This window comes from Bombina bombina, chromosome 2 (assembly GCF_027579735.1).
Source record: "Bombina bombina isolate aBomBom1 chromosome 2, aBomBom1.pri, whole genome shotgun sequence".
Classification (NCBI taxonomy): Eukaryota; Metazoa; Chordata; class Amphibia; order Anura; family Bombinatoridae; genus Bombina; species Bombina bombina.
The window spans coordinates 479,532,335-479,560,270 of NC_069500.1; the positions used below are offsets into that span (position 1 = coordinate 479,532,335).

General features: G+C 38.0%; 1 protein-coding gene across 1 annotated transcript in view; it reads right to left on the reverse strand.

Annotated features, from left to right (window-relative positions):
- Window positions 1-27,936, reverse strand: part of TBX5 (T-box transcription factor 5) — a 212,320-nt gene that overhangs the window by 161,480 nt on the left and 22,904 nt on the right. Inside the window, exons 3-4 of the mRNA XM_053702156.1 lie at window positions 16,514-16,633; window positions 4,258-4,405 (exon numbers count right to left, since the gene is read on the reverse strand). Of these exons, the coding sequence (XP_053558131.1) occupies window positions 4,258-4,405; window positions 16,514-16,633 (268 nt within the window). The remainder of the gene's footprint in view (window positions 1-4,257; window positions 4,406-16,513; window positions 16,634-27,936) is intronic.

The following is a 27,936-nucleotide window of genomic DNA, read 5'->3' on the forward strand; positions in this document are numbered from 1 at the left end:
TTTTTTATCCTAGTCTTATAAAACTAATATCTTACTTCAGTAGTTCCCAACTTATTTTTGCTTCGATACACCATTAAAAGGGTAGGAAAGTCCAAGATAAACTTGCAAGAATCAGATAGAGCATATCCTTTTAATACACTTTTTAATATTACTTCTATTTTCAAATGTGCCTCGTTTTCTTGGTATCTATTGTTGAAAATTAACCTTTTAACGCCGTTATGCCGTTATGATGGAATAGAACGTCATAGCCAACGGCTGTCCTGAAGCCTACTGCCCTTCCTGGATTTGATCGCGGTCTGGAGGGCGTTCCTAGGGTTATAGGGACGACCCGCAGACCCGATCCAATAATTGAAATCTCACGATCGTGTGAACGATCGCGTGATTTCAATTTGTCTACATCAGAACAGTTGCTCCGATGTAGACACTTTAACCCCGTCAGGAAAGGGTTAATATGCACATATCCTACACTAGTGATAGCTAGTTGGTGATTGGTGCCTGCACACATTTGTCTCTTGTAATTGGCTAACTAGATGTGTTCTTCTAGCTGCCAGTAGTGCAATGTTGTTCCTTCAGCAAAGAATAAAAAGAAAATGAAGCAAATTTGATAATAAAAGTAAATTTGAAAGTTGTTAAAAATTGTATGTTCTATCCAAATGATGTAATAAATATTTTGCATTTCCTGACCCTTTAAGCCACTAAGGAATTTCACTTGATGTATTTAACTAATGGGCTTGTAACATATTATTGTAATACAATAAGAAAACAACACAAATATTGTAATAATAACCTAAATTCTGTGTGACACAATGTTGAAATGTGAGACCTTATCATGTTGATGATTACTGCCTTACTTTCACCAACTCCTAACAATAATCATAAATGATGTATAGGGAGAACAGTCTGCTTTTCCACAGAGATCAAATGTTACAAAACTTGCACTCTCTGTTAAAACATGTACAACAGCACATTGCGTACATTATAACTATTCATAAAAAATAAGCAAATAAAAAGAAAAAAAATCAAATAACACATCGTACAAATAGCAGACAACGTATATTCTTTGATGTTTTCACACCAGAATGTTTATAACTTCAATAAAATAAGTCTAACATGGAGAATAAGACAAAAAGAAAAGTTTATGTGTATGCAAGACTGTGGTCCAGCAGAAATAGAAATGCAGCAGTCCCTAAGACTATACATTTGATCATCATTGGTCATGAAGGAGTTACATGCTGTACTCCTGTATGACACAGTTTACAATGTAGAAAAATATCACCATGTGAAAGGCCCAGGAACTCCAAGGTTAAATCCAAAGTCACTCACTCTTATCTGCATGCTCACAACCAGCATTCAGCAGATAAGAACACAGCACCATTAGCAGCTTCTCATTCCTGCCTTGCTCTCTCAGCTGGACTGAACAAATAAACAGTTTTGGTGATGTAATCTTTTTATGCTTTCTACAGTGATTCCTATCATCATTTATTTCCATCATTCCGGAGACATGCATCATGGCCAACCCTCTGCAGATATTATCTTTTGAAATAAGTGAATGGAAAATAACATTTATGTGTAGTGTGAATCTTAAAATCCATCTCCCTATTGGAATATGAATACACTGTGCCTTTAATTTGTATGAAATCTATAAGTTGCTTGGTCTCACTTTTTTGAACATATTCATTCTTTTAAGAACATTGAAGTGGAAAACCTGTAAGTATCCTTAGGTTATACTACATATCCTTAGGCTACATACTTATTTGTGTTTGTACAGCATAAAATTATGTTGTACAGCGACAAAGATTATATTTTGAAAAATGTGTTGTAAACGAAAGTAACACATTTCTCAAAGCATGTGCCACTACTTTCCAATAAAAAATATTGAAAATATGTTCTCAGTTCAGATAAATTGACTATAAACACATACACCAGTATATGCTTGTACGTAAACGGTTAAATCCCCAAACTCCTCCCCTTGGTTCTGCTTCCCCTCTCTGTGTAGTTTTCTCTCTCTCTGCCTTTTTCCAACACAACCATTCCATAAATCCTGAGAAGCCGCAGAGTACAATCCTGCCAAACAGCAGTGTGTGAGTAAGACCCGTGTTCATTCATCAGCTGATGTATGGGGGAGATTTAATTTCTACCCCCACTGGCATCACAGCGTCTGATCACGGAATTTACCTGTCGACTGTGGAAATCTCTCTGCACCAAGCCATGGAAGGATATATCCAGCACGCATGTCACAATCTAATGCCTGATAATTACTTTTATCTCCCTAGAACTTGGCTCACATTTTAATGTTCTCTATAACCTATTTTCTGCTAGAGCAATGTGATGCAGACACCTCTGGGAGAGATAAAGTTACAATTTCAATTACCATTAACTTGTAGAAATGTATAAATTGCAAAACTGTCACAACTTGCACATTTTGCAGAAAAAAAACAATTGTTTATAAAAGGGAGTCACTTAAAATATCTATATATCTATCTTCTATCTATCTGTCATCTATCTATCTATCTGTCATCTATCTATCTTCTGTCTGTCATCTATCTATCTATCCATTTATCTGTCATTTATCTATCTATTCATCTGTCATCTATCTAAATATCTATCTATCTGTCATCTATCTATCTTCTGTCTGTCATCTATCTATCTATCTATCTATCCATTTATATGTAATTTATCTATCTATTTATCTGTCATATATCTATATGTCATCTATCTATATATCTTCTATTTATCTGTGATCTATCTATCTGTCATCTATCTATCTATCTATCTATCTATCTATCTATCTATCTATCTGTCATCTATCTATATGTCATCTATATATCATATATATATATCTATATGTCATCTATCTATCTATCTATCTATCTATCTATCTATTTATCTATCATTTATCTTCTATCTGTCATCTATCTATTTATTTGCCATCTATCAGTCTATCAATCTATCTATCTATCTATCTATCTGTCTGTCATGTATCTATCTATCTAGCTAACTATCTATTTATCTGTCATCTATCTATTTATTTATCTATATATTTAACTATCTATCTATATGTCATCTATCTATATATCTTCTATTTATCTGTGATCAATCTTTCTTTTTATCTGTCACCTGCCTATCTATCTATCTATCTATCTAAATGTTATCTATCTATTCATCTATCTATTTATCTATCTATTTATCTGCAATCTATCTATCTATCTGTATTCTATCTATCTTCTATCTATCTGTCATCTATCTTTCTTTTTATCTGTCACCTGCCTAGCTATCTATCTAAATGTTATCTATCTATTAATCTATCTATTTATCTATCTATTTATCTGTCACCTATCGGTCTATCTTTCTATCTATCTATCTATCTGTTATTTATCTATTCATCTATCTATTTATCTGCCATATATCTGTCATCTATATATCTATCTGAGTCCCTGATACCCAGCTACAAATGTTGGGAGGTATCTATCTATTTATTTATTTTCCTTCAAAATTATCTAATGGGTAGTAAAAATGTAATAAGTCAACTCTCTTCTTTGCCACTGAGGCATGCTGTGTAAATGTGTATTGACCTATTACATTTTTACTACCCATTAGATCGTTTTGAAGGAGAAAAAGAGAGAGAGCAATTAAAGGAGGTTATAATCTTAATATAAGATAAATACATGAGGGAGGTTGCCATACCTAAATGGGTCACTGTTACTAATAACAAAAAAAAGTTAATTAAACCTTTTACTCCTATATAAAATACACCTAGGAGTGATACATTTTGCCAATGTGCAGCATTGCTTAAAATATTGTTACCTATCTATATGATGCTGCAAATTGGTATATATATATTTCATATAGAAGAAAGTGGTTTAATTCACCATATATTTTTTTTTTTTTAATAAGTGACTGTGATCATTTAAGTATGGCAGCCTCCTTCATGTATTTCTCTAAATGTATGACCTCTCTTAATTGCTGTTATTAAAGCTTCATGTAATATCATATTCCATGTGTAATTGTTCTCTAATTGCTGTTAAACAGCTCCTCACAGCCCCTCCATAGCTCATTGTACTAATATGCTTCATAATACTTCATACTTAATCTTAATTTGTGGTAGCTAGTCAGGCCAGTATGAATATCACCACATCAGGTGTCAGTAGATGGGAATACAACAGGGTGCAAGTAAATGTATCTATTTTGTAGTATTTCTCTATCCAGTAGCATCTTAAGACTTCCACAGACTCGCTCATGGTTGATTCAAATACTTACATGGCCAAATGGATCAAGGTGGTTGTTGGTTAGCTTTAGCTTCTGGAAGGAAACCAGCTGCCTCATCCAATGTGCTCCTGTGGCAGGAGAATCTGGGTGAACGTACAACCGACCTGGCATTGCAGGCTCAGCCTTTCCAGTGACAGACCTACAGAAAGATAAGTAGATATCAGTAGCCAGAAAAACTACTGAGAACAATACTGGGGATAGTTCTAGTCCTGTGAGTGCTAATGATTGTCGCATAACTTCATAACAAGTGTTTAGGGTGTCACTGCATCCTTTAGGAATGCATCACCTCCCAGCATCACTTGGAAACACCACTAAGAACCCCTTTCAAGTATAACTTAAAGTGAATGTAAATTTTGATGCTAAAGTGCCCGGTTTTTAAAAATTCAATTAAAAACAGAATTTATGCTTACCTGATAAATTACTTTCTCTTGTGATGTATCGAGTCCATGGATTCATCCTTTACTTGTGGGATATTCTCCTTCCCAACAGGAAGTGGCAAAGAGAGCACACAGCAGAGCTGTCCATATAGCTCCCCCTCTAGCTCCACCCCCCAGTCATTCGACCGAAGGTTAGGAAGAAAAGGAGAAACCATAGGGTGCAGTGGTGACTGTAGTTTAAACAAAAACACTACCTGACTTAATAGGCAGGGCGGGCCGTGGACTCGATACATCACAAGAGAAAGTAATTTATCAGGTAAGCATAAATTCTGTTTTCTCTTGTAAGATGTATCGAGTCCACGGATTCATCCTTTACTTGTGGGATACCAATACCAAAGTTTTAGGACACGGATGAAGGGAGGGAACAAGACAGGTACCTTAAACGGAAGGCACCACTGCTTGTAAAACCTTTCTCCCAAAAATAGCCTCCGAAGAAGCAAAAGTATCGAATTTGTAAAATTTGGAAAAAGTATGCAGCAAAGACCAAGTCGCTGCCTTACAAATCTGTTCAACAGAAGCCTCATTTTCAAAAGCCCATGTGGAAGCCACTGCTCTGGTAGAATGAGCAGTAATTGTTTCGGGAGGCTGCTGGCCAGCAGTCTCATAGGCCAAACGGATGATGCTTTTCAGCCAAAAGGAAAGAGAGGTAGCAGTCGCCTTCTGACCTACCCTCTTACCAGAATAGATAACAAACAATGAAGGTGTTTGTCTGAAATACTTATTTGCTTGTAAATAAAACTTTAAAGCACGAACCACATCAAGATTGTGTAACAGACGTTCCTTCTTCGAAGAAGGATTAGGACACAGTGAAGGAACAACAATTTCCTGGTTAATATTCTTATTAGACACAACCTTAGGAAGAAAACCGGGTTTGGTATGCAAAACTACCTTATCTGCATGGAAAACCAGGTAAGGTGAATCACACTGTAAAGCAGATAACTCTGATACTCTTCGAGCAGAAGAGATAGCTACCAAAAACAAAACTTTCCAAGATAAAAGCTTAATATCTATGGAAAGTAAAGGTTCAAACGGAACCCCTTGCAGAACTGAAAGAACTAAATTCAGACTCCATGGCGGAGCCACTGGTCTATAAACAGGCTTGATTCCGACTAAAGCCTGACTAAATGTTTGAACGTCTGGTACCTCTGCCAGACGTTTGTGTAAAAGAATAGACAAAGCAGATATCTGTCCTTTTAAGGAACTAGCTGATAATCCTTTCTCCAATCCTTCTTGGAGAAAAGACAATATCCTGGGAATCCTAATCTTACTCCATGAGTAACCTTTGGATTCACACCAAAAAAGATATTTTCAAATCTTATGGTAGATTTTCCTGGTGACAGGCTATCAATAACCGACTCAGAGAGACCACGCTTTGATAGAATTAGGCGTTCAATCTCCAGGCAGTCAGACGCAGAGAAATTAGATTTGGATGCTTGAAAGGACCTTGAATTAGAAGGTCCTGCCTCACTGGTAGTGTCCATGGTCGGACAGATGAAATGTCCACTAGGTCTGCATACCAGGTCCTGCGTGGCCACGCAGGCGCTATCAGAACCACCGAAGCCCTCTCCTGCTTGATTCTGGCAACCAGACGAGGGAGGAGAGGAAAAGGTGGAAAAACATAGGCCAGATTGAAGGACCAAGGCGCTGCTAGAGCATCTATCAGTACCGCCTGGGGATCCCGGGACCTGGACCCGTAAAGAGGAAGTTTGGTGTTCTGACGGGACGCCATCAGATCCAATTCTGGAGTCAGCTGGGCAAATACTTTCGGGTGGAGTTCCCACTCCCCCGGGTGAAAAGTCTGACGACTTAGAAAATCCACCTCCCAGTTGTCTACTCCTGGGATGTGAATTGCTGAGAGATGGCAGGAGTGATCCTCCACCCACCTGATTATTTTGGTTACCTCCGTCATTGCTAGGGAACTCCTTGTTCCCCCTTGATGATTGACGTAAGCTACAGTCGTGATGTTGTCCGACTGAAATCTGATGAATTTGGCCGCAGCTAGCTGAGGCCATGCCTGAAGCGCGTTGAATATCGCCCTCAGTTCTAGAATGTTTATCGGGAGAAGAGCCTCTTCCCGAGACCATAAGCCCTGAGCTTTCAGGGAGTCCCAGACTGCACCCCAGCCCAACAGACTGGCGTCGTCGTTACGATGATCCACTCTGGTCTGCGGAAACACATTCCCTGAGACAGGTGATCCTGAGACAACCACCAGAGAAGAGAATCTCTGGTCCCCTGGTCCAGCTGTATTTGAGAAGACAAATCTGCATAATCCCCATTCCACTGTTTGAGCATGCATAGTTGCAGTGGTCTGAGGTGTATCCGTGCAAAAGGGACTATGTCCATTGCCGCTACCATTAGTCCGATTGTCTCCATGCACTGAGCTACATATGGCCGAGGAATGGAATGAAGGACTCGGCAAGTGGTTAAGAGTTTTAACTTTCTGACCTCCATCAGAAATATTTTCATATCTACCGAGTCTATGAGAGTTCCTAGGAAGGAAACTCTTTTGAGGGGGGAGAGAGAACTCTTTTTGATGTTCACCTTCCACCCGTGAGACCTCAGAAAGGCCAATACGATTTCCGTGTGAGACTTGGCTCTTTGGAAAGTTGACGCCTGAATTAAGATGTCGTCTAGATAAGGCGCCACTGCTTTGCCCCGCGGTCTTAGAACCGCCAGGAGGGACCCTAGCACCTTTGTGAAAATTCTGGGAGCAGTGGCCAACCCAAAAGGAAGAGCCACAAACTGGTAATGCCTGTCCAGAAAGACGAACCAGAGAAACTGGTGATGATCTTTGTGGATAGGAATGTGTAGATACGCATCCTTTAAATCCACGGTGGTCATATATTAACCCTCCTGGATCATTGGTAAGATTGTCCGAATGGTCTCCATCTTGAATGATGGGACTCTGAGGAATTTGTTTAGAATTTTGAGATCCAGGATTGGTCTGAAAGTTCCTTCTTTCTTTGGAACCACAAACAGGTTTGAGTAAAAACCCAGCCCTTGTTCCGCAATTGGAACTGGGTGGATCACTCCCATGTAGGTCTTCTACACAGCGTAAGAACGCCTCTTTCTTTGTCTGGTCTGAAGACAGACGAGAAATGTGGAACCTTCCCTTTGGAGGGGAGTCCTTGAATTCTAGAAGATATCCCTGGGATACAATCTCTAAGGCCCAGGGATCGTGTACATCTCTTGCCCAGGCCTGAGCGAAGAGAGAGAGTCTGCCCCCTACTAGATCCGGTCCCCATCATGCTGTCTTGGAGGCAGCTGCAGGCTTCTTGGCCTGTTTACCCTTGTTCCAGCCCTGGTAAGGTTTCCAGGCTGCCCTGGGTTGTGAAGCATTACCCTCTTGCTTTGCAGAAGGGAGGATGAAGCGAGACCGCTCCTGAAATTCCGAAAGGAACGAAAATTATTTTGCTTGTTCTTTTTCTTGAAGGACTTGTCCTGGGGGAGAGCATGGCCTTTTCCCCCAGTGATTTCTGAAATAATCTCTTTCAATTCAGGCCCGAAGAGGGTCTTTCCTTTGAAAGGGATGTTCAATAGTTTGGATTTTGACGACACATCGGCCGACCAGGACTTTAGCCATAGCGCCCTGCGCGCCAAAATGGCGAAACCTGAATTCTTTGCCGCTAACTTAGCTAGTTGGAAAGCGGCATCTGTGATAAAAGAATTAGCCAGCTTAAGAGCCTTAATTCTGTCCATAATGTCCTCATATGAGGTCTCCGTCTGGAGTGCATCTTCCAGCGCCTCGAACCAGAAAGCAGCTGCAGTGGTTACAGGAACAATGCAGGCAATAGGTTGGAGAAGAAAACCTTGTTGAACAAAGATTTTCTTAAGTAAAGCCTCTAATGTTTTATCCATAGGGTCTTTAAAAGCACAACTGTCTTCAATTGGTATAGTTGTGCGTTTAGCAAGTGAAGAAACAGCCCCCTCCACCTTAGGGACCGTCTGCCACGAGTCCCGCATGGGGTTAGATATGGGGAACATCTTCTTAAAAACAGGAGGGGGAACGAAGGGAATACCTGGTCTATCCCACTCCCTAGTAACAATATCCGCAATCCTCTTAGGGACTGGGAACACATCAGTGTAAACAGGAACTTCTAGGTACTTGTCCATTTTACACAATTTCTCTGGAACCACCATAGGGTCGCAGTCATCCAGAGTAACTAATACCTCCCTGAGCAATAAGCGGAGGTGTTCTAGTTTAAATTTAAAAGCCAACGTATCTGAATCTGTCTGAGGAGAAACCTTTCCTGAATCGGATATTTCTCCCTCAGACAGCACATCCCTCGCCCCCATTTCAGAGTGTTGTGAGGGTATATCGGATACGGCTACTAAAGCGTCAGAATGCTCATTATCTGTTCTTAAAACAGAGCTATCACGCTTTGCAGGTAACACGGGCAGTTTAGATAAAAACACTGAGAGGGTATTATTCATAACTGCCGCCAAGTCTTGCAAGGTAAAAGAGTTAGACGCACTAGAGGTGCTAGGCGTCGCTTGAGCGGGCGTAACTGGTTGTGACACTTGGGGAGAGGTTGACGGGCTAACCTCGTTACCTTCTGTCTGAGAATCATCTTGGGCCACATTTTCAAGTGTAACAATATGTTCTTTAAAGTGTATAGACATATCAGTACAAGTGGGACACATTCTGAGAGGGGGTTCCACCATGGCTTCTAAACACATTGAACAAAGATTTTCCTTGGTGTCAGACATGTTTAACAGACTAGTAGTAATACAAACAGGCTTGGAAATCACTTTAATCAAGTAAAAACACACTTTGAAAAAAACGTTACTGTGTCTTTAAGAGATAAAAAAGGCACACAATTTTGCAAAACAGTGAAAAAATGCAGCAAACTTTTCGAAATTTTTACAGTATGTACCTAAAGCATTAGTAAGATTGCACCACTAGCAATAAAAACAATTAATCCCTTAATGCCCAAACCGGATCGACACTAAGCCAAAAAAACGGTTAAAGAAACTACAGCACCTTGCCACAGCACTGCTGTGGCCCTACCTGCCCTTAGGAACCAGATTTGTGGGGAAAAAGCTTCTTATAGGCCCTCAAACTGCAGCAGGACCCTCCATGTGAAACAGCCTGAACTTCTAGTCAAAATAACTGTGCATCTGAGGCGCGAAATTAGGCCCCTCCAACCTCACTCCGGTGCTTGTGAGGCCTAAAGAAACACTCCTAAGTGTTTTAGTAATAGCCATGTGGGTAACAACCCCTGAAAGAAACCCAAAGGAACCTTCAAAGTGTCTCAAAAAATGAATTTTTCAATAAAAACCGTTTGCCCTGAAGTAGTGTCAACCAGCATAAACCAGCCCTCTTATGTAAGCTTGAAATTCCATACTTAGTCTCTGAATACAGCTTACCCTTACCTCATGGGGATATTAACAGTCTTTTCTAGCATTATCACAGTCTTGTCCAGAAATAAATGACTGAACATACCTTATTGCAGCCTAACCTGCAAACCGTTCCCCCCAACTGAAGTTCTCTTGTACACCTCAGTCCTGTGTGAGAACAGCAGTGGATTTTAGTTACAACATGCTAAAATCATCTTCCTCCCTGCAGAAATCTTCATCTCCCTTCTGCTAGAGAGTAAATAGTACACACCGGTTGCTTGTAGAAAATAAAAACTACAATTCAAACACCACATTCACTTTACCCTTCCGATTGCTTAGAGCCGGCAAAGAGAATGACTGGGGGGTGGAGCTAGAGGGGGAGCTATATGGACAGCTCTGCTGTGTGCTCTCTTTGCCACTTCCTGTTGGGAAGGAGAATATCCCACAAGTAAAGGATGAATCTGTGGACTCGATACATCTTACAAGAGAAAACAGGTGCACTTTAATTCATCAAAATTTTCATTTCACTCCTGTTGTGACAAAAAACTTACCTTTTAAACTTGACAGCAGCTCCAGCTTCCCCCGGTCGTCGCAAGCCATTTCTGATGTCAGAAATGATGGATAGGTCATCCTCCAATCATGGATTCCCCCCCAGGGGAATCAGTGTCTGATTCAATGCCATGATTGGAGGAAGCCGGATTCCTCATTTTAGACCCAGGAAGAGGCTTTGCGACGGGTGGAGGAAGCTGGAGCTGCTGTCAAGATTAAAAGGTAAGTTTTTTTTTCAGAACAGGAGTGAAATGTAAATTTTGATGCATTAAAGTGCCCCTGTTTTTAATCAAATTTTTAAAAAACGGGCACTTTAGCATCAAAATTTACATTCACTTTAAATCTGCATTTTAAAGTTAGTGGAGTCTTACATAATTCTCTTTCGGTCAGATTACGAGTTTTGCGTTATGGCGTATAACGCTGCTTTTTCACTACCGCTGCTATTACGAGTCTTGTAGGTATAGCTGTACCGCACACCTTTTTGGCCGTAATGCAACATAACAACCACACCTTTCAAAAAGTCCTTTTTCAATGGGACTTCCATAGCGCCGGTATTATGAGTTTTGCCTGGGAGGCCAAAAAGTGAGCGGTACAGCCCATATCGACAAGATTCGTACCTCAATCTAAAGTCAGTAGTTATGGGTTTTGCGCTACAAAGCTGTAGCATAAAACTCATAACTAAATTATTACAAAGTACACTAACACCCATAAACTACCTATTAACCCCTAAACCGAGGCCCTCCTGCATCGCAAACAATAAAATAAAATTATTAACCCCTAATCTGCCGCTCCGGACATCGCCGCCACTATAATAAACATATTAAGCCCTAAACCGCCACCCTCCCGCATCGCAAACACTAGTTAAATATTATTGACCCCTAATCTGCTGCCCCCAATGTCGTTGCCACCTACATAAATTTATTAACCCCTAATCTACCTCCCCCAACGTCGCCGCCGCCACTATACTAAAGTTATTAACCCCTAAATCTATGGCCTCCCACATCACTAACACTAAATAAATATATTAACTCCTAAACCTAAGTCTAACCCTAACACCCCTAACTTTAATATAATTAAAATAAATTTAAATAAAAATTACTATCATTACCTAAATAATTCCTATTTAAAACTAAATACTTACCTGTAAAATAAACCCTAAGCTAGCTACAATATAACTAATAGTTACATTGTAGCTATCCTAGCTTTTATTTTTATTTCACAGCTAAGTTTTTATTTATTTTAACTAGGTAGACTAGTTAGTAAATAGTTGTTAACTATTTACTAACTATCTAGTTAAAATAAATACAAATTTACCTGTAAAATAAAACCTAACCTGAGTTACACTAACACCTAACATTACACTAAAATTAAATAAATTACATTAATTTAATACAATTAACTAAATTACAAAAAAAAACACTATATTACACAGAATAAAACAGAAATGATTAAATATTTAAACTAATTATACCTAATCTAATAGCTCTATCAAAATAAAAAGCCCCCCCCCCCAAAATAAAAAACCCCTAGCCTACACTAAACTGCCAATAGCACTTAAAAGGGTCTTTTGCGGGGCATTGCCCCAAAGAAATCATCTCTTTTACCTGTAAAAAAAAAAAATACAAACAACCCCCGAACAGTAAAACCCACTACCCACACAACCAACCCCCCCAAAAAACTACCTAAAAAACCTAAGCTCGCCATTGCCCTGAAAAGGGCATTTGGATGGGAATTGCCCTTAAAAGGGCATTTAGCTCTTTTTTCTGTGCCCAAAACCCTAATCTAAAAATAAAACCCACCCAATAAACCCTTAATAAAACCTAACACTAACCCCCGAAGATCCACTTACAGTTTTTGAAGACCAGACATCCATCCTCATCCAGCCGGGAGAAGTCTTCATCCAAGCGGGCAGAAGTCCTCAACGAAGCCGGGAGAAGTCTTCATCCAAGCGGCAAGAAGTCGTCCTCAAGGCGGGCAGAAGTCTTCATCCAGACGGCATCTTCTATCTTCATCCTTCCGACGCGGATCGGCTCCATCTTCAAGACATCCGGTGCAGAGCATCCTCTTCCGCCCGCCTTGAGGATGACTTCTTGCCGCCTGGATGAACACTTCTCCCGACTTTGTTGAGGACTTCTGCCCGCTTGGAAGAAGACTTCTCCCGGCTGGTTGAGGATGGATGTCCGGCCTTCAAAAACTGTAAGTGGATCTTCGGGGGTTAGTGTTAGGTTTTATTAAGGGTTTATTAGGTGGGTTTTATTTTTAGATTAGGGTTTTGGGCACAGAAAAAGAGCTAAATGCCTTTTTAAGGGCAATGCCCATCCAAATGCCCTTTCGGGAGCTTAGGTTTTTTTAGGTAGTTTATTTTTTTTGGGGGGGGGGGGTTGTGTGGGTGGTGGGTTTTACTGTTGGGGGGTTGCTTGTATTTTTCTTACAGGCAAAAGAGCTGATTTCTTTGGGGCAATGCCCCGCAGAAAGGCCCTTTTAAGGGCTATTGGCAGTTTAGTGTAGGCTAGGTTTTTTTTTATATATAGGTATGCACACACACACATATATATATATGTCTATATGTGTGTATTTCTGTGTTTATATCTGTATATATGTCTGTAAATACATATAAATACATATGAACACACATATCAATAAATAAATATATGTATATACAGTATATATATATATATATATATATATATATATATACACACATTATATATTACATATACATATTTAGACATGTTTATGTATGTTTGTTTATGTTAAAGGACTTTGCCTGCCTTTTTTTTCCTCTAACACCTGAGACCTCATATTTTTGAGCACTTACATCTTTTTTTGTGCAATAATCTTTGTTAATAATTTTTATTAAATGGTGTTATTATGGGTGTAACTGTACTTTGTAATGTATTTTTTAGGTGTTTTGTGACACTTTTTTGTTTTGCGAAAGTTAACCAGAATACTTGATGCATGTTTACTTCAATTGCGCTCAAGTGAAAACCTGACATGTGCAAACACCTGTAATAAACCCCTTTTCGTTTATTCATAATTGTTAGTGCTCCACTTGTAATCTAGCCCTAAATGATTATTAAGCTAAAATTAGCCAGTATTAAAAATTTTAAATTTTTGTTGCACACATAATCATTCAATACATTTATATAAAATTATGCAATTAATTTGTGCTTTGGCTAGCTGAAAATGATATAATATTAGAAAACATTACACTGTCCCCACCCAGCTTCTTTAAAGGGGCAGTAAACTTACAAACTAATGTTATATAATTCTGTACATAGTGCAGAATTATATAACATTAGCTTAATGGCAGATTTATACATTAAAGGATTGCAGAGAATTTTTATTTAAAGGTTTTTTTTCCAGAACGCTGCTCCTTGCTCTACTGAGCGAGTCTGGGTTTTCCTCAGCGCACCACAGCAACACTGTCTAGTCACAGTGTGCCCAGTCACGCCATTAAACTGAATGTAGCTTGCAGCTTCTACTAGACCAGAGCGGGAGCGAGCTACATTCAGTTTAATGGCGCGAATGGGCAGGCTGTGACTAGACAGTGTTGCCGCAATGTGCTGAGGAAAAGCCAGACCTGCTCAGTAGAGCAAGGAGCGGCGTTCTTGAAAAATGAACTTCTAAATAAAAATTCTCTGCAATCCTTTAATGTATAAATCTGCCATTAACCTAATGTTATATAATTCTGCACTATGTGCAGAATTATCAAACATTAGTTTGTAAGTTTACTGCCCCTTTAAAATGCCACCCAACTGGCAAAATTTTCTGTGGAGAACACTGATATATATATATATATATATATATATATATATATATATATATATACACCTTGCTATATACCATATAACTTTGAACCATATAACTTTGAACTTTCTTTTATTAATATTTATAAGAATCATTTTTATCAGTGTATATATGAGTGTAACAGTTTATTTTAATGTTTTTACGTTGTTTTTGGTGCAACTTTTTTTAAGCCCTAACTCTGTGCTCGGCAGTGCGCATTTACTTTTACCTTGTAATATGAGCGTAAGTTAACTCAGGTGTGATATTGCTAAATTGTGCACTATCTTTGACTCGCCACTTGTAATCTAGCCAAATATTCTTTAAAAGCATTTTGTTATTCAAATCTTTACTGTTCAGGGACATAAGCATTGAAAATCCCTATCTCCTGTGCCATAGACAGTTATTCTTAAATATAAATCAGTTCCTTCACCGATCAAGCAATCTCTGTGTAAATGGTTGCAGTGTGTGTTGTCATGATCACGTAGATGTATGCCACACTCTAGCGCAAAAGATAGAGTAAACGTTAAAGTACAAGCAGGCAAAATAATAACTGAATGTTTTTGCATATTTCTTTCCATGCCGAGTTACTGATCCGTCAGGCACTTAGGACCCAATTCTCTAAAGCTCTATGGTCTCCTGTGATTATCTAAGAAGTCTCATGAGTACTGCAAGGTCCCTCAAAACTTTTTACAAAAACATATTTTAGCTTAAGACATGGGTATCTTTCTTTCCATGCAGTTTTTGAAAATTGGGTTTTAACTGCTTCTTTTATTTACTTTAAAAAAATATATGTTACAGAAAAAGGTGTCTCTGTCCTCATGAATTCTACTCTCATGACTTTGCATGACCTTGTTGGAGGAGTTTGCTCTATCAGCCAAAGAGCATGGATACTGCAGCATAAAATATGAAGTTCCTGCGATCTTAAAATTAAATTAAGCTAAATGAAATAGCTTTTATTTAACTTAATATATGTTAACATGTGTAACTTCTTTCATATGCATGACAAAAATGCTTGTTCTCCTTACCCCGTTAACACAACAGGGACACACAGCCTCATTCTGGTTTTCTTTGAATATGAGAAATTGTAAATCTTTACACATGTCAAAAATTAGCATTTGGTAAGTAAAAATTAAAACTCCAAATGATTCTATATTTATAGTTAGGATTAAATCTAAATCAGCAACAGCATTTTATTTATACATCACATTTAAACCTGCACAAATTATTGAGTCAGAACCATATTAAATCTGATGATATAGTTTGTTGCCTTCCACTGGTAAAATCAGTCTGTCATGTAGATCTCCTGCTGCTTCCAGAAAAAAAATTTCTCAAAAAATTCACCCAGTGTAACACTCCAGCCTCAAACCACATCATTTTTTTTCCCTCTTATTGGTGCATTTGGAGTACAGCACAGCTCTTTGTTTTCCCATTACACTAAACATACCTTTTATAAAACTCACAATACCCCACCCCTCATACTCTCTTCATTTCCTCAGTAAATGTTAACACATTTATTGGCAATCTACCAAAATGTGTACCCCCCGTTTGTCACTGTTTGGTATTATCTCATAGTCTTTTTATCCCCCTTTCCTCTTATGCTCTTTTGATTTATCCCAAACTTCTATCCATTACTTATTTTAGTATTTAGTCCATGTAGTGGGATTTATACTGTATTCAAGTGCTATAGGCATTCATTTCTGCTCTGCTCGATATGTTCTCAGTAATCTCTAACAGTTTGATTCCCATTATAAAATGAATGTAATACAGCAAACAATTTTCAACATAATTTTTAACACCAGTCAACATCCCTTTCATTCTAAAAACAAGCTTTTTGGCCAACAGAACATATTTAAACTGTGGTTTATGTTCACAACGCCCACGGTAAGTAGAACAAGATGTAATATGAATCAGTTATATGTATCATTGCCTGCCCTGCACATACAAATCCAAATAAAGTTGTTTTTTTTATATCAACACAAACAATACAATACTAATAAGCCTCCAATTTGATGCCAAAACAGAAGCATTTTTAGAACTTAAATTAAATCCATGGTTTATATTTAGACAAACAGCCAACAGTGTACAGAGGATGCTTTGATATTTATTTCTAATTGACTTTTAATGATGCCTACCACTTGTTATCAGCAAACTTGTATCTATGGTCATCTGCAGGCACAATGTCCATGAGGAGGATGTACTTGGTTTTTGGATTGAGTCCAGTAACCTTCACCTTGTAGCTGGGAAACATACGCCTAGAATAGCAGAGTAAAGAAAGCATTTAGGTGCTGTGAAAGAGATAGACTTAAAAAGCTAGAAATAAAATGTGATGCAACATGATATAATGGGAACAGAAATACACAATTATAGCAGAAATAATAATTGTCAAGGAGCAAATATATTTTTTTACCTGCACTTTAGTAAAATAGAAAGACACTTAAAGCAATGATAGACTGGGCAAAAAAAATTGGAATCAAGAAATGTAAATTGTGTGTGGAATAATTCAATTAATTTGGTAAACTTTGCAAGAACCAGCAAAGTGATTGTTCCCACTGATTTGTGAGATGCCCCTTTTGGTATTCACTTTACACTTTATCACTTAGGACATGCTACTACTGTATATATTGTAGGCATGTGCATTATTTCAGTCTTCGTTATTCCTTCTGTCAGGTCTGTGGCATTCGGCTAATTTTGGCACCGAATATATTTGAGAAAAAGTGTAACACGCAAATATCTGTATGTGCATCTACTTGACTAATATATTGTACAGACACAGATATATAGATACTATATAATCCCACCACCCTGGTTATTTTGAGTTTGGGCATTTCCAATTGTAATCTTCAGTTTATCATCTCGTATTTGATTTTTTTAAGATCTGATAAATCATACTTAGCTCTATAAGATTTTAAATCATTACGATGTTGTATTTGAGGCAAGACTGTGCTAAATATGTTTGAGCACTATTATAAGGGGTGTTGATCAGATGTTGAGTCCTCTTCATTATATAGGCACTCTAGTAAAATATGTTTACTCCTTTATTTTTACCTTTTACCTGCTGAGCCATTTTCACTCCAGTGCCGGGCTGTTTTGGAGATTTTAGATGGGGCTCACATTAAAGCCCTACTGTAGGTTGTTTTCAGTGTTTAACCCATGGATATTATATATAAAGTTTTTTTTCAGACCAGAGTCAAACTATACTATTGTTTTATGTATATGGCATGACACGTAGAACTGTACAACATAAGGGTGAAAAAAATATATATTTTTACCAAACAAGCTTGAAAAATAGTGTGTGTTTGTGTGTTTTTGTAAACTTTTTAAACTAGGGAAAGAAAGGTTATCATCATATAAATAAATGACTTTCGGTATACTTATGTAACTTTGATCTGCACATAGGGACTCCCATGAGTCTCTAGTCAAATAGATGCACATTTATTCACATCAGGATATCACTGTTACCGCAGTGATCACCTAGCTGCTAAAACTTACATAGGAACTTTATTTTAAAGAGGGGCTTCTGCACTTTAAAAGAAGGTGTCATGGGGGTCTTGGCCTTTTTGATAGCTCGTTATACGTGCCTACAGACCCCCTGTAGTTTTAGTTTTATTTTTTAAATGTATGCTTAAACTTATACCCCAAAGACACCACCATGTAAAAGAGCCGGTGATTGCCTTTCAAATTGTGGGTCTTGGGTCTTAAAGGGACAGTGGAATAAAAATTAAATGTAAAAGCAATAGATAAAGCATTGCATTTTAAATAACTTTCCAATTTACTTCTATTATCATTTTTTCTTTGTTCACTTGGTATAATTTGTTAAAGACTAATTCTAGGTAATCTCATGAGTGTGTCTTTAGCCATCTGGCATCAGTGTTTCAACATTGTTTATAGCAATGTTATACATAGTTGCAAACTCTGCTGCTATAGGCTACTAAAGACATGTGCATGCTCCTAAGCTCCTATCAGCCTACCTAGGTTGACTTATCAATAAAGGATACCATGAGAACAAAGGAAATTTGATTATAAAAATTAAATTAAAAAGTTGTTTAAAATTGCATGCTCTATCTGAATCATGAATGTTTAGTTCTGACATTATTGTCCCTTTAGGGGAGCTGAGATTAAAGGGATATTCCGGTCAAAATTTAAATGCACATGGATGAATTACATTTTTGAATAGAAACACATTTGCAATATACATGTATTTGCAAAAATGCTTCTAACTTCTTTTTCTCTTCACGTGCATGTGAAGTACATCTAGATATTCTTACTGCACCATCATTTTAAATATTGCAGCTGCTCAGAGCACTAGTGGCACTTGTATCATGTCAGTAATTAACAAATTGAGTCATTACCAGATGATACAAGCACCCTAGGCTCTCTGAGCTAGTGCTGTGCTTAAAATGCTGGTGCACGGCGCATACTTAAATACACTTTTGAAACAGCTGTAGCTTTAATTAAAAGCATTTTTGCTAATACACATATATTACACAAATGTATCTATTCAAAACGGAAATGCATCCATGTGGATTGCTATTTTGGCTGTAATGTCTCTATAAGGGATTTAAATACTTACAGACACCCAGTTCCCATAAAGGGATATTCCAGCCAAAATTGGAATGGACACAGGTGTAATTCACTTTTAAATAGAAGCAAGTTTGTAATATACATTATTTTATTATGTATTAGCAAAAATGCTTCTAGAAAAAGCTATAGCTGTTTCAAGAGTATATTTAAGAATGCACCGTGCACCAGCATTTTAAAAACAGCACTTTCTCATAGAGGCTAAGTTGCTTGTATCATCTGGTAATGACTCAATGGGGCCGATTTATCAATGTCTGTCCGACATGATACGCTATAGCGTATCATGTCTGACAGACATCGCTGAATGCCAACAGCATACGCTGTCTGCATTTATCATTGCACAAGCAGTTCTGGTGAACTGCTTGTGCAATGTTGCCTCTTGCAGATTCACGGCCAATCGACCGCTAGCAGGGAGTGTCAATCAGCCCAATCGTATAGGATCAGGCAGATTTAGGCCTGCAGCTTCAGAGGCAGCGGAACAGTTAAGGAGCAGCTGTTTCAGGTGAGCCTGTACGCTCACGCGGAAACAGCCCCAATGTGTTAATTGCTAATATAATACAAGCCCCCACTTGTGATCTGTGCTGCTGCAGTATTTAAAATGCTAGTGAACTGACAACATCTAGTTATGCTTTACATGCATGTGCAGAGAAAATTGCTATCACTTAAACAGTGATAACTTTTACTTTTATCATTTTTGCCAATATAGGTATATTGTAAATATGTTTCTATTCAACAATGTCATTCATCTTCGTGCATTTAAATTTTGACTGGGATGTCCCTTTAAATTCCAACCAGCATCCTGCTTCTGGGGGAAGTAATCGGATCCAAAAGCGCCCTCAAGCCAACCATCCCCCAGATGATATACAGTATATATATATATATATATGCCTGATGTCTTGGGGTCACACTTCACTCTGCTCTTTTTTTAACTCCCCACATCCAGTGTTCCTGCCGTTTACACCTTAAAACATCTCCATAATTTGCCACTTCCTCACACAAGACACAACTAATATTTTAATACATTCTCTCATCATTTCCTGCCTTGACTATTGCAACTCTCTGGTCTTCCTAGCTGCCGTCTATCTCCTTTACAATCCATAATGAATGCCTCTGCCAGGCTGATCTTCCTGACACATCGCTCCTCATCTGCTGCACCTCTCTGCCAATTTCTTTACTGACTTCCTCTAACCTCCAGAAAGAAACACAAAATCCTGACTTTGACTTTTGAATAACCCTGCTCCCCTATATCTCAGACCTTGCCTCCAGATACTTTCCCTCCTGTCCCCTTTGCTCTGCTCATGACCTCCTCTCCTCCTCTCTTGTTACCTCTTCACATTCTTGTCTACAGGACTTATCCACATTGGCCACTATCTTGTGGAACTCTACCATGCTGCATTTTAAAAATTTCAAGCACTCCATAAAGACTCTACTATTCAGCGATGCATACAATATGCACTAACATTTACTTTGCTCAGTTCATCTTCTTCTTTTTCATCCCCTGAGCCCCCTTAGTATGTAGGCCTATGAGCCCAGCTGTTTTGTAGATCACATTCATGAGAGCTGATTTATAACAGTTCAACTCTTAGCAGGGCACTCTACCCATTCGTCTTCCATAAATGCAAACTTGCATATTAGACCTATGTTTATAGTGCTGCAGAATCTGTTGGCGCTCTACAACTAACTGATGATAATAATAATTATATTTACTTAGAAAATATATAAATAAATGTAAAAAGAATTATGTAATAAAAATATATTTAAAAATATGTTGCATTAAATATTTTTTTTAATCAATTAAAATAATGTCATTGTTTAACTATTTAAATTAAATATTATAATTAAATTAGCATTTCATCATTCATTTTACTGTTCTCATGACATCTAAATCAGTCTAGTGCTTTTGTAAAAACCAAGGTAATATTGTTTGGCAGTAAACCTCCTAAAACCTACCTGTTACTGCCATAAGGACCCGTTACATATTAGTAACTCGTAAGTAGGGAACAGTCACTATGTTACTGAATGTGATTCATTTACTAAAATGTAGCCTATACAAAAGTATAGTGGTGCAGCTGCTTATTACTGTAGCAAGTCCATTTTAGTAGCTTATATCAAATCTATCCCTAAGTTTTGATCTGGTGGAGCTTTCACTATTCTAACCAAAATCTTATCGAAATCAATGGGAGACATGTTGCTGGTTCTAGAAATTAATGAGAGGGTGCAGGATGGAGAACATGCCAGCCAGCTTGATAACTAACAGCCAGCTTGATAACTAAAACATACTGATTTTCTTCTTTATTTCCATTTAAATAATCACAATTTTGTTTGCCATGATTTATTGTATATTATAACCTGTGCAAAACATAAATATTACATAAAAATATCAAACAAAAACAGAATTTATGCTTACCTAATAAATTATTTTCTTTCGGAATGATGATGGTCCACAGTCCTCCATAACATATGGGATATATTTCCCGCTACTAGGAGGAGGTCAAGAACCCATATCAGAGCTGAAAATCCCTCCCATCTCTCTCTTAGTTTAAAGTATAACCAAGTAGAGAATAGGAAACAGTTAGGTAGGAAAGACAAAGCAGGGTCTGAAGAGGTGTCATTAGAACTGTTGGCCAAAAAATTGAAACGGACGGGGTCTGTAAACCATCATCATTTAGAAAGAAAATAATTTATCAGGTAAGTATACATTTTGTTTTCTTTTCGTAACATGATGATTGCCCACAGTCCTCCATAACATATGGAATTAATACCCAAGCAGATGGTCTATGATACGAAAAAGGGTGGGACAATTTTTCTGGCAGTTCCTATTTAGCTGACACTGCAGCCCGAAGGATTTTCCTGCTAAAAGCTGCTTGTGAAGAAGCAAAAACATCAAAGTGATAACATTTGGAAAAAGTATGCAGAAAAGACTATGTTGCAGCTTTGCAAATCTGCTTCAAAGACGCATCATTTTTAAAAGCCCACGACGTTGCAACTGCACTTGTAGAAAGAGCTGTAATATGCTTAGGAGACAACTTTCCCACCACCAAGTAAGCTTTGTGAATCACTTGTTTGAGCCAAGAGGCAGACACTACCTTAGTAGCTTTCTAACCATTATGAGTCCCAGAGTAGTGAATAAAAAAACTATAAGTATGTATGAAATCTTTAGTAGATTGGAGATAGAATTTCAAAGCCCTAACTACATCAAGATTATGTAATAGCCGCTCCTTAGAGCAGGATCTAGACACAATGAATGAACAACAATATCTTGATTGATATTTTCCGTAGAAACTACCTTAGGAAGAAAATCATATTTATTACAAAGTACAGCCTTATCCTTGTGAATAATTAGAAATGGAGAATTAAAAGACAAGGTTGACAACTCAGAAACTCTCCTTGCTGTAGAGATTGCTAATAGGAAAAGTACTTTCCAGGATAACAGTAGCTACCAATGAAATGCATTGGTTCAAAAGGAAGACCTTGTACTACAGAGAGACCTAGATTCAAATTCCAGGGTGGAGAAATAGGTTTCACAACTGGTCTAATTCTAACTAATGTCTGGACAAAAGTCTGAACATCAGGAAGTTTAGCCAACTTCCTATGAAAAAGAACAGATAAAGCAGAAATTTGAACTTTTATGAAACTAGCAGACAACTCCTTGACAAGGTCATCCTGTAAAAAACTGAAGAATTCTAGGAATTCTAAAGGAATACCAAGAAAACCCTCTGGAAGAACATCACTCAAAATATGCCCTCCAATTCTTGTGCTAAATATTTTTATGTCACAGGCTTTCTGGCCTGCATCAAAGATTCAATGACCGTATCTGAGAAACCTCTATGTCTCAAAATTAGGCACTCAACCTCCACGTCGTTAGGAGATGAGGACATCTGCACTAGATCTGCATACGATGTCCTGCGGGGCAAGGATGGAGCAATTAATACTACTGACGCTGACTCCTGTTTGATCCAAGCATGTGATTTAAGAGAGAGGCCATCATGACCTGTAAGCCCCATTTGATCACTAATGGAATGAAAATGTCCTAATAGAGAGACCACTCTCTTGGATGGACCGGTTGATGGCTGAGATGAGCCACCTCCCAGTTGTACACACCTGGTATGTGAATTGCCGATAGGTAGCAATGATTTCTCTCTGCCTAAGACATAGGCCAGTGAACTGCGGGTACCTCCCTTGATGATTTATGAAGGTCACCACCGTGATATTGTCCGATTGGAAATGGGTAACCCTTTTTTTTTTAATGGTGGCCAGGACTGAAGAGCCTGAAGAATCACTTGAAGTTTCAGAATGTTTATTGGTAACCTTGCCACTAGAGAAGACCAAAATCCTTGTGCTCTTTGAGAAACCCAGACCGCCCACCAGCCCAAGAGACTGGCGTCCGTCAACACAATAGACCAAGACTGACGAGGGAACGATGCCCCAAGGGTCAAAGAAAGATTTTGTGTCCCCAGAAAAAGATTGTCTGACGGAGAAATCCAAAGCAATCTTTTGTTCCATATGTAGATAATTATTTGACCACGGATGTAGCATTGACAATTGAAGGTGTCCCAAGTGAAGAGGGGCAAAAGGAACTGCGTCTGAAGCAGCTACCACAAGACCCATCGCCTCCAGTTACTGATAGAAATGGTGCCCTTTGTAGGGAGAGACACACACTCTGAATCTTTGTTTTGCAAAATTCCGTCAGGTACTAGATGTATAAGGATTGAGTCTATTATGACTCTTATAAATGCTACCCTTATAGCAGGATATAATGAGCATTTGGGTACATTGATTTTGAAACCATGGTCTTGAAGGAAGCTTAAGAGTATGAGCAATAGCTAGTGACAGGAAATAGACTTGCACTAGTATGTTGTCCAGATACGTTGCAACTGAAATGCCCTGAATTCTGATCACCGCCAAGATTGTGCCCAACTCAGATTGGCAAACTGGCAGTGTTTTGCAGATATGCAAACCTCAGGAACTGAAAGTGATCCCTGTGTAAAAGAAATGCGCAGCTATGCATCCTTGAGGTCTATAGTAGCCATAAACTGACCCATTTGGATTAAGGGTAAAATTGTGCAGAATGTTTCCATTATAGAAGTGGTAAGCCTGATAAACGTGTTTAGGGCTGATAAATCTAGGACAGGACTGTAAGTCCCATTGGACAATGAAAAGATTGGGATAAAACCATTTACCCTGAGGTGACTCTGTTACTGGGATTACTTATTCCCATATCCTCCAAATCCTTTAAAAAGGCAACCGTCTCTGAAGGATTTTTTGGCAACATGAAATAGGACCACTTATCAATAAAAAGGACTCTGCTTCAAAGAGAACAAAACTCTCGATCTCTTGAAGGACAAAAAGAATCAGTCCAGATATTTTTTTCTGATGAATCCTAAAAAAATATAAACTTATACATAAGATTATAAATCTGTACATGACAAAAGCATCAGTATGCAGTATACATGTATATACTAAAGCATCCACCCATATTTAGCCTGTCATGTGGCGTTACACAGTAGATGTTCAGTATCTGCAATGATAAATGTATGTGTATACATATAAATTGCTCATACAAAAGGTATAAAAGAGATACCAATAGATCTTAACTCTAAGGGGCCTATTTATTATGTGTCTGTCTGACATAATCCGATTAGCGGATCATGTCCGACAGACATCGCTGAATGCGGAGAGGAATATGCTCTCCACATTCAGCATTGCACCAGCAGCTCTTGTGAACTGCTGGTGCAACGCCGCCCCCTGCAGATTCGCGGCCGCTAGCAGGGGGTGTCAATCAACCTGATCATATTCGATCGGGTTGAATTACGGCGATGTCTGTCCGCCTCCTCAGAGCAGGCGGACAGGTTATGGAGCAGCGGTCTTTAGACCGCTGCTTCATAACTGGTGTTTCTGGCAAATCTGAAGGCTCGCCAGAAACACGGCCCTTCAAGCTCTATACGGAGCTTGATAAATGGGCCCCTAAAGGATCTCTACTGTTAATGAAACTATTCATGATCATTGTTCAGTAACTGCATGATAGAACCTGTGTGTATAGATAGAAATTACACATAACATAGATGTAAAAGAGATACCAATAGAATTTATCTCTAAAGGATCTCCACTGTTGTACTAAAATACAGAGAACTCCTGCACGATGATGGGAGTACAATACTTTATTGTCTTATAAAGAAGTATTAAGAGCGCAGATAGTTTTAATAAATTATAATGGCACCATATGTCATTATGTTCAGTACAATATATAATTGCACATATTATATTAAATGGGTACACTGTAGATCACATAAGAATGTGCTCATATGTACAGCTCCCTAAAGGTTTTTGCAAAAACACCTGCATAGAGGATGTAATCATATCTGAACCCTTAGGAATAAGTGATTACCCCTATGTGTATATACAGCAAAGAGTTTAATAAGAGTATAAAACTCAATAATAATAGCCACAAAATATGCTGTCATAGCCTTGCTAGCTATTCTTATACTCATGGGTAAAGTGAGTAGGTCCTGAGCAACATGCACAGTACATAATTCATCAGAGGAAGTAAAAGGCTGTGGCTGAATTGCATGCTTAGTTTGAGGTAAATAACTCTCACAGAATGTTTTGACCTGACATACTGGAACAAGCTTGTAAAACATATGTAATGTATGTACAGAGAGGGTTATCAGTAAATTATTCCTCTAATGTTTTATTATCAATTAGTGGGGACAGATATATTTTGTTCCATAGTGTGTAGAGGCACCACCATACATACACAGAAATAATAAAATTGATAGAGAACACTCTTCACTTAGCTTGATAACTCCTTTTACACTTTTATTGAAACTGCATTACATGCTCCCAGGCTCTAGACTTTTGCCCAAGTAACTCCCTGGCAGCTCCTGCAAGGGGTAGTGCTTAGAAAAATGAATTACTCATTAAGAACTTTAGAAATTGCTGACATGCACCTATTTTCTAAAATGTGGCATAAATATTTCCCCAGAGCTTCCAGAGGGCTGTAAATGACAATAGTGTTACCTGGCTATGTCCCTAAAAGAATAGGGTAGGTAGGGACCAGAAAAAAAAGAAAAAAGTGTGTCATTGAGAGCAAGCTAAATTCCCCAGCTATGCTGTACCTGTGTCAGAGTACCTACTAATAGCCTCTGGGCTGTGTGTGTGCTGTATAAAGTAACTTACCTTATGCAGCACGCATCCACTGGCTTCCCAGGCATGTAAAATCCTTGTCAATGCAGCTGCAGCAGTATCCAGTAGATAGCCCATCCAGTGCAGGTACATGTACCTCAGAGGATTGCAGTAGGAAATACCTGTATCTCTCAGGGGGAGGCTAAGAACTAGTCCCTGTGACACCTGAGGGTAGTTATGGCTGAAGTCCCATATGGAAATACTGGGCATATAACAGGGTATTCCTATATCCCTGTGTCATTCAGCTGCTGTCAAGTTTCCCTTCTGTCCTATTTGTGAATGATAATTTGCAGGGACTCTGAGTCTCACATTTAAATTCATAAGAAAGTAGCTGGAAACGCCTCTATTCTCAACCAACTCCTACGAGGCCAAGAAATAAATTAAGAGAGATATTGGAGGTTGGGGGGATTTTAAGCTCTGATATGGGTTCTTTACCTTCTCCTAGTGGCGGACAATATATACCATATGTTATGGATGACTGTGGACCATTATCATTTTACAAAAGAAAATATATTTTAAGTCCTGTTTCATTTTTTTATTATTGTATTTGCTGGGTATCATACAATAATAAAGAAAAAATAAACAGATAAAGCAAGTATTTTGAATAGTGAAACACTTCAACATCAAACATTAGATAACCCATAAAGAAAGAAATACAATCAGCATGAAAAACAATATATGGTAAGTTTAATTTGTTTATGTTTAATTTTGAAACTATGTATGTAAAGTTTTATGATGATTTCAAATGTTCAAAGCTAGTTTTGTCTGCCTGCCTCTTGGGCTTCTATGTAGATTGTCAGGCTAGGAAAGATGTTGTGGCATTTCATACTTGGGATCAGATAACTACTGCACAGATATATTCTGCATCAGATGCATTACTACTACTATCTGAAGAGGTGTGAGTAATAGGTTAGCAAAAAGGTAAGTGATGCATATCTTGGCATAGTATTTTTAATTTTATTCTTAGGGTATCAAAGTTATTTTTATTCAGATGTATCAACACCTGTTCATTATGATGCTCTAAACAAACGCATGTTTTAAATTGCTGGGCATTTGGCTGGTGTTGCATGTTTTATTTCTGTGTTTTCTTAAATAAAGTTTTCACTATTGTCCTATACAAGCTTCATATTTGTTTGTTTATTCCAGTAAGTTTTTAGATGAGTAACAAAATCTTTAAGTATAAGAATGAAGTTGTGCAAAGTGTTTTCTATATGTATCTGTATCCATCATCTTGTGCAGCTAGCTTTAGAATGAAATGCTGCATTAGACTTGATTGATTTTTCAGGGGGGGGGGGGGGACACGTTTTTTTTAATTTTGCTATTACTTAAAAGGACATGAAACCTATTTTTTTGTTTCTTTCATGATTCAGATAGAGCATGCAATTTTAAACAATTTTGTAATTTACTTTTATTATCAAATTTTCTTCTTTCTCTTGGTATTTTTTGATGAACAGCAGGGACGTAAGCTTAGGGGTGTGCATGTGTCTGGAGCACTATATGGCAGCAGTTTTGCAAGAATGTTAACCATTTGCAAGAGCACTAGATGGCAGCACTAATTTCTGCCTTGTAGTGCTCCAGACAACTGCCTAGGCATCTCTTCAACAAAGAATGCCATGTATGTTCTGTCTGAATCACAAAATACATTTTGGGGGTTTCATATCCCTTTAATAATATAATTTGCGTACATTTATGTCTGCAAATGAAATTTGAAATGATAGTAAAGCTAAATATTTATGAACACAAATAAATCAAATAAAATGATACCTTCTAAAGCTCTTTTTTTATTTTTGTTCAA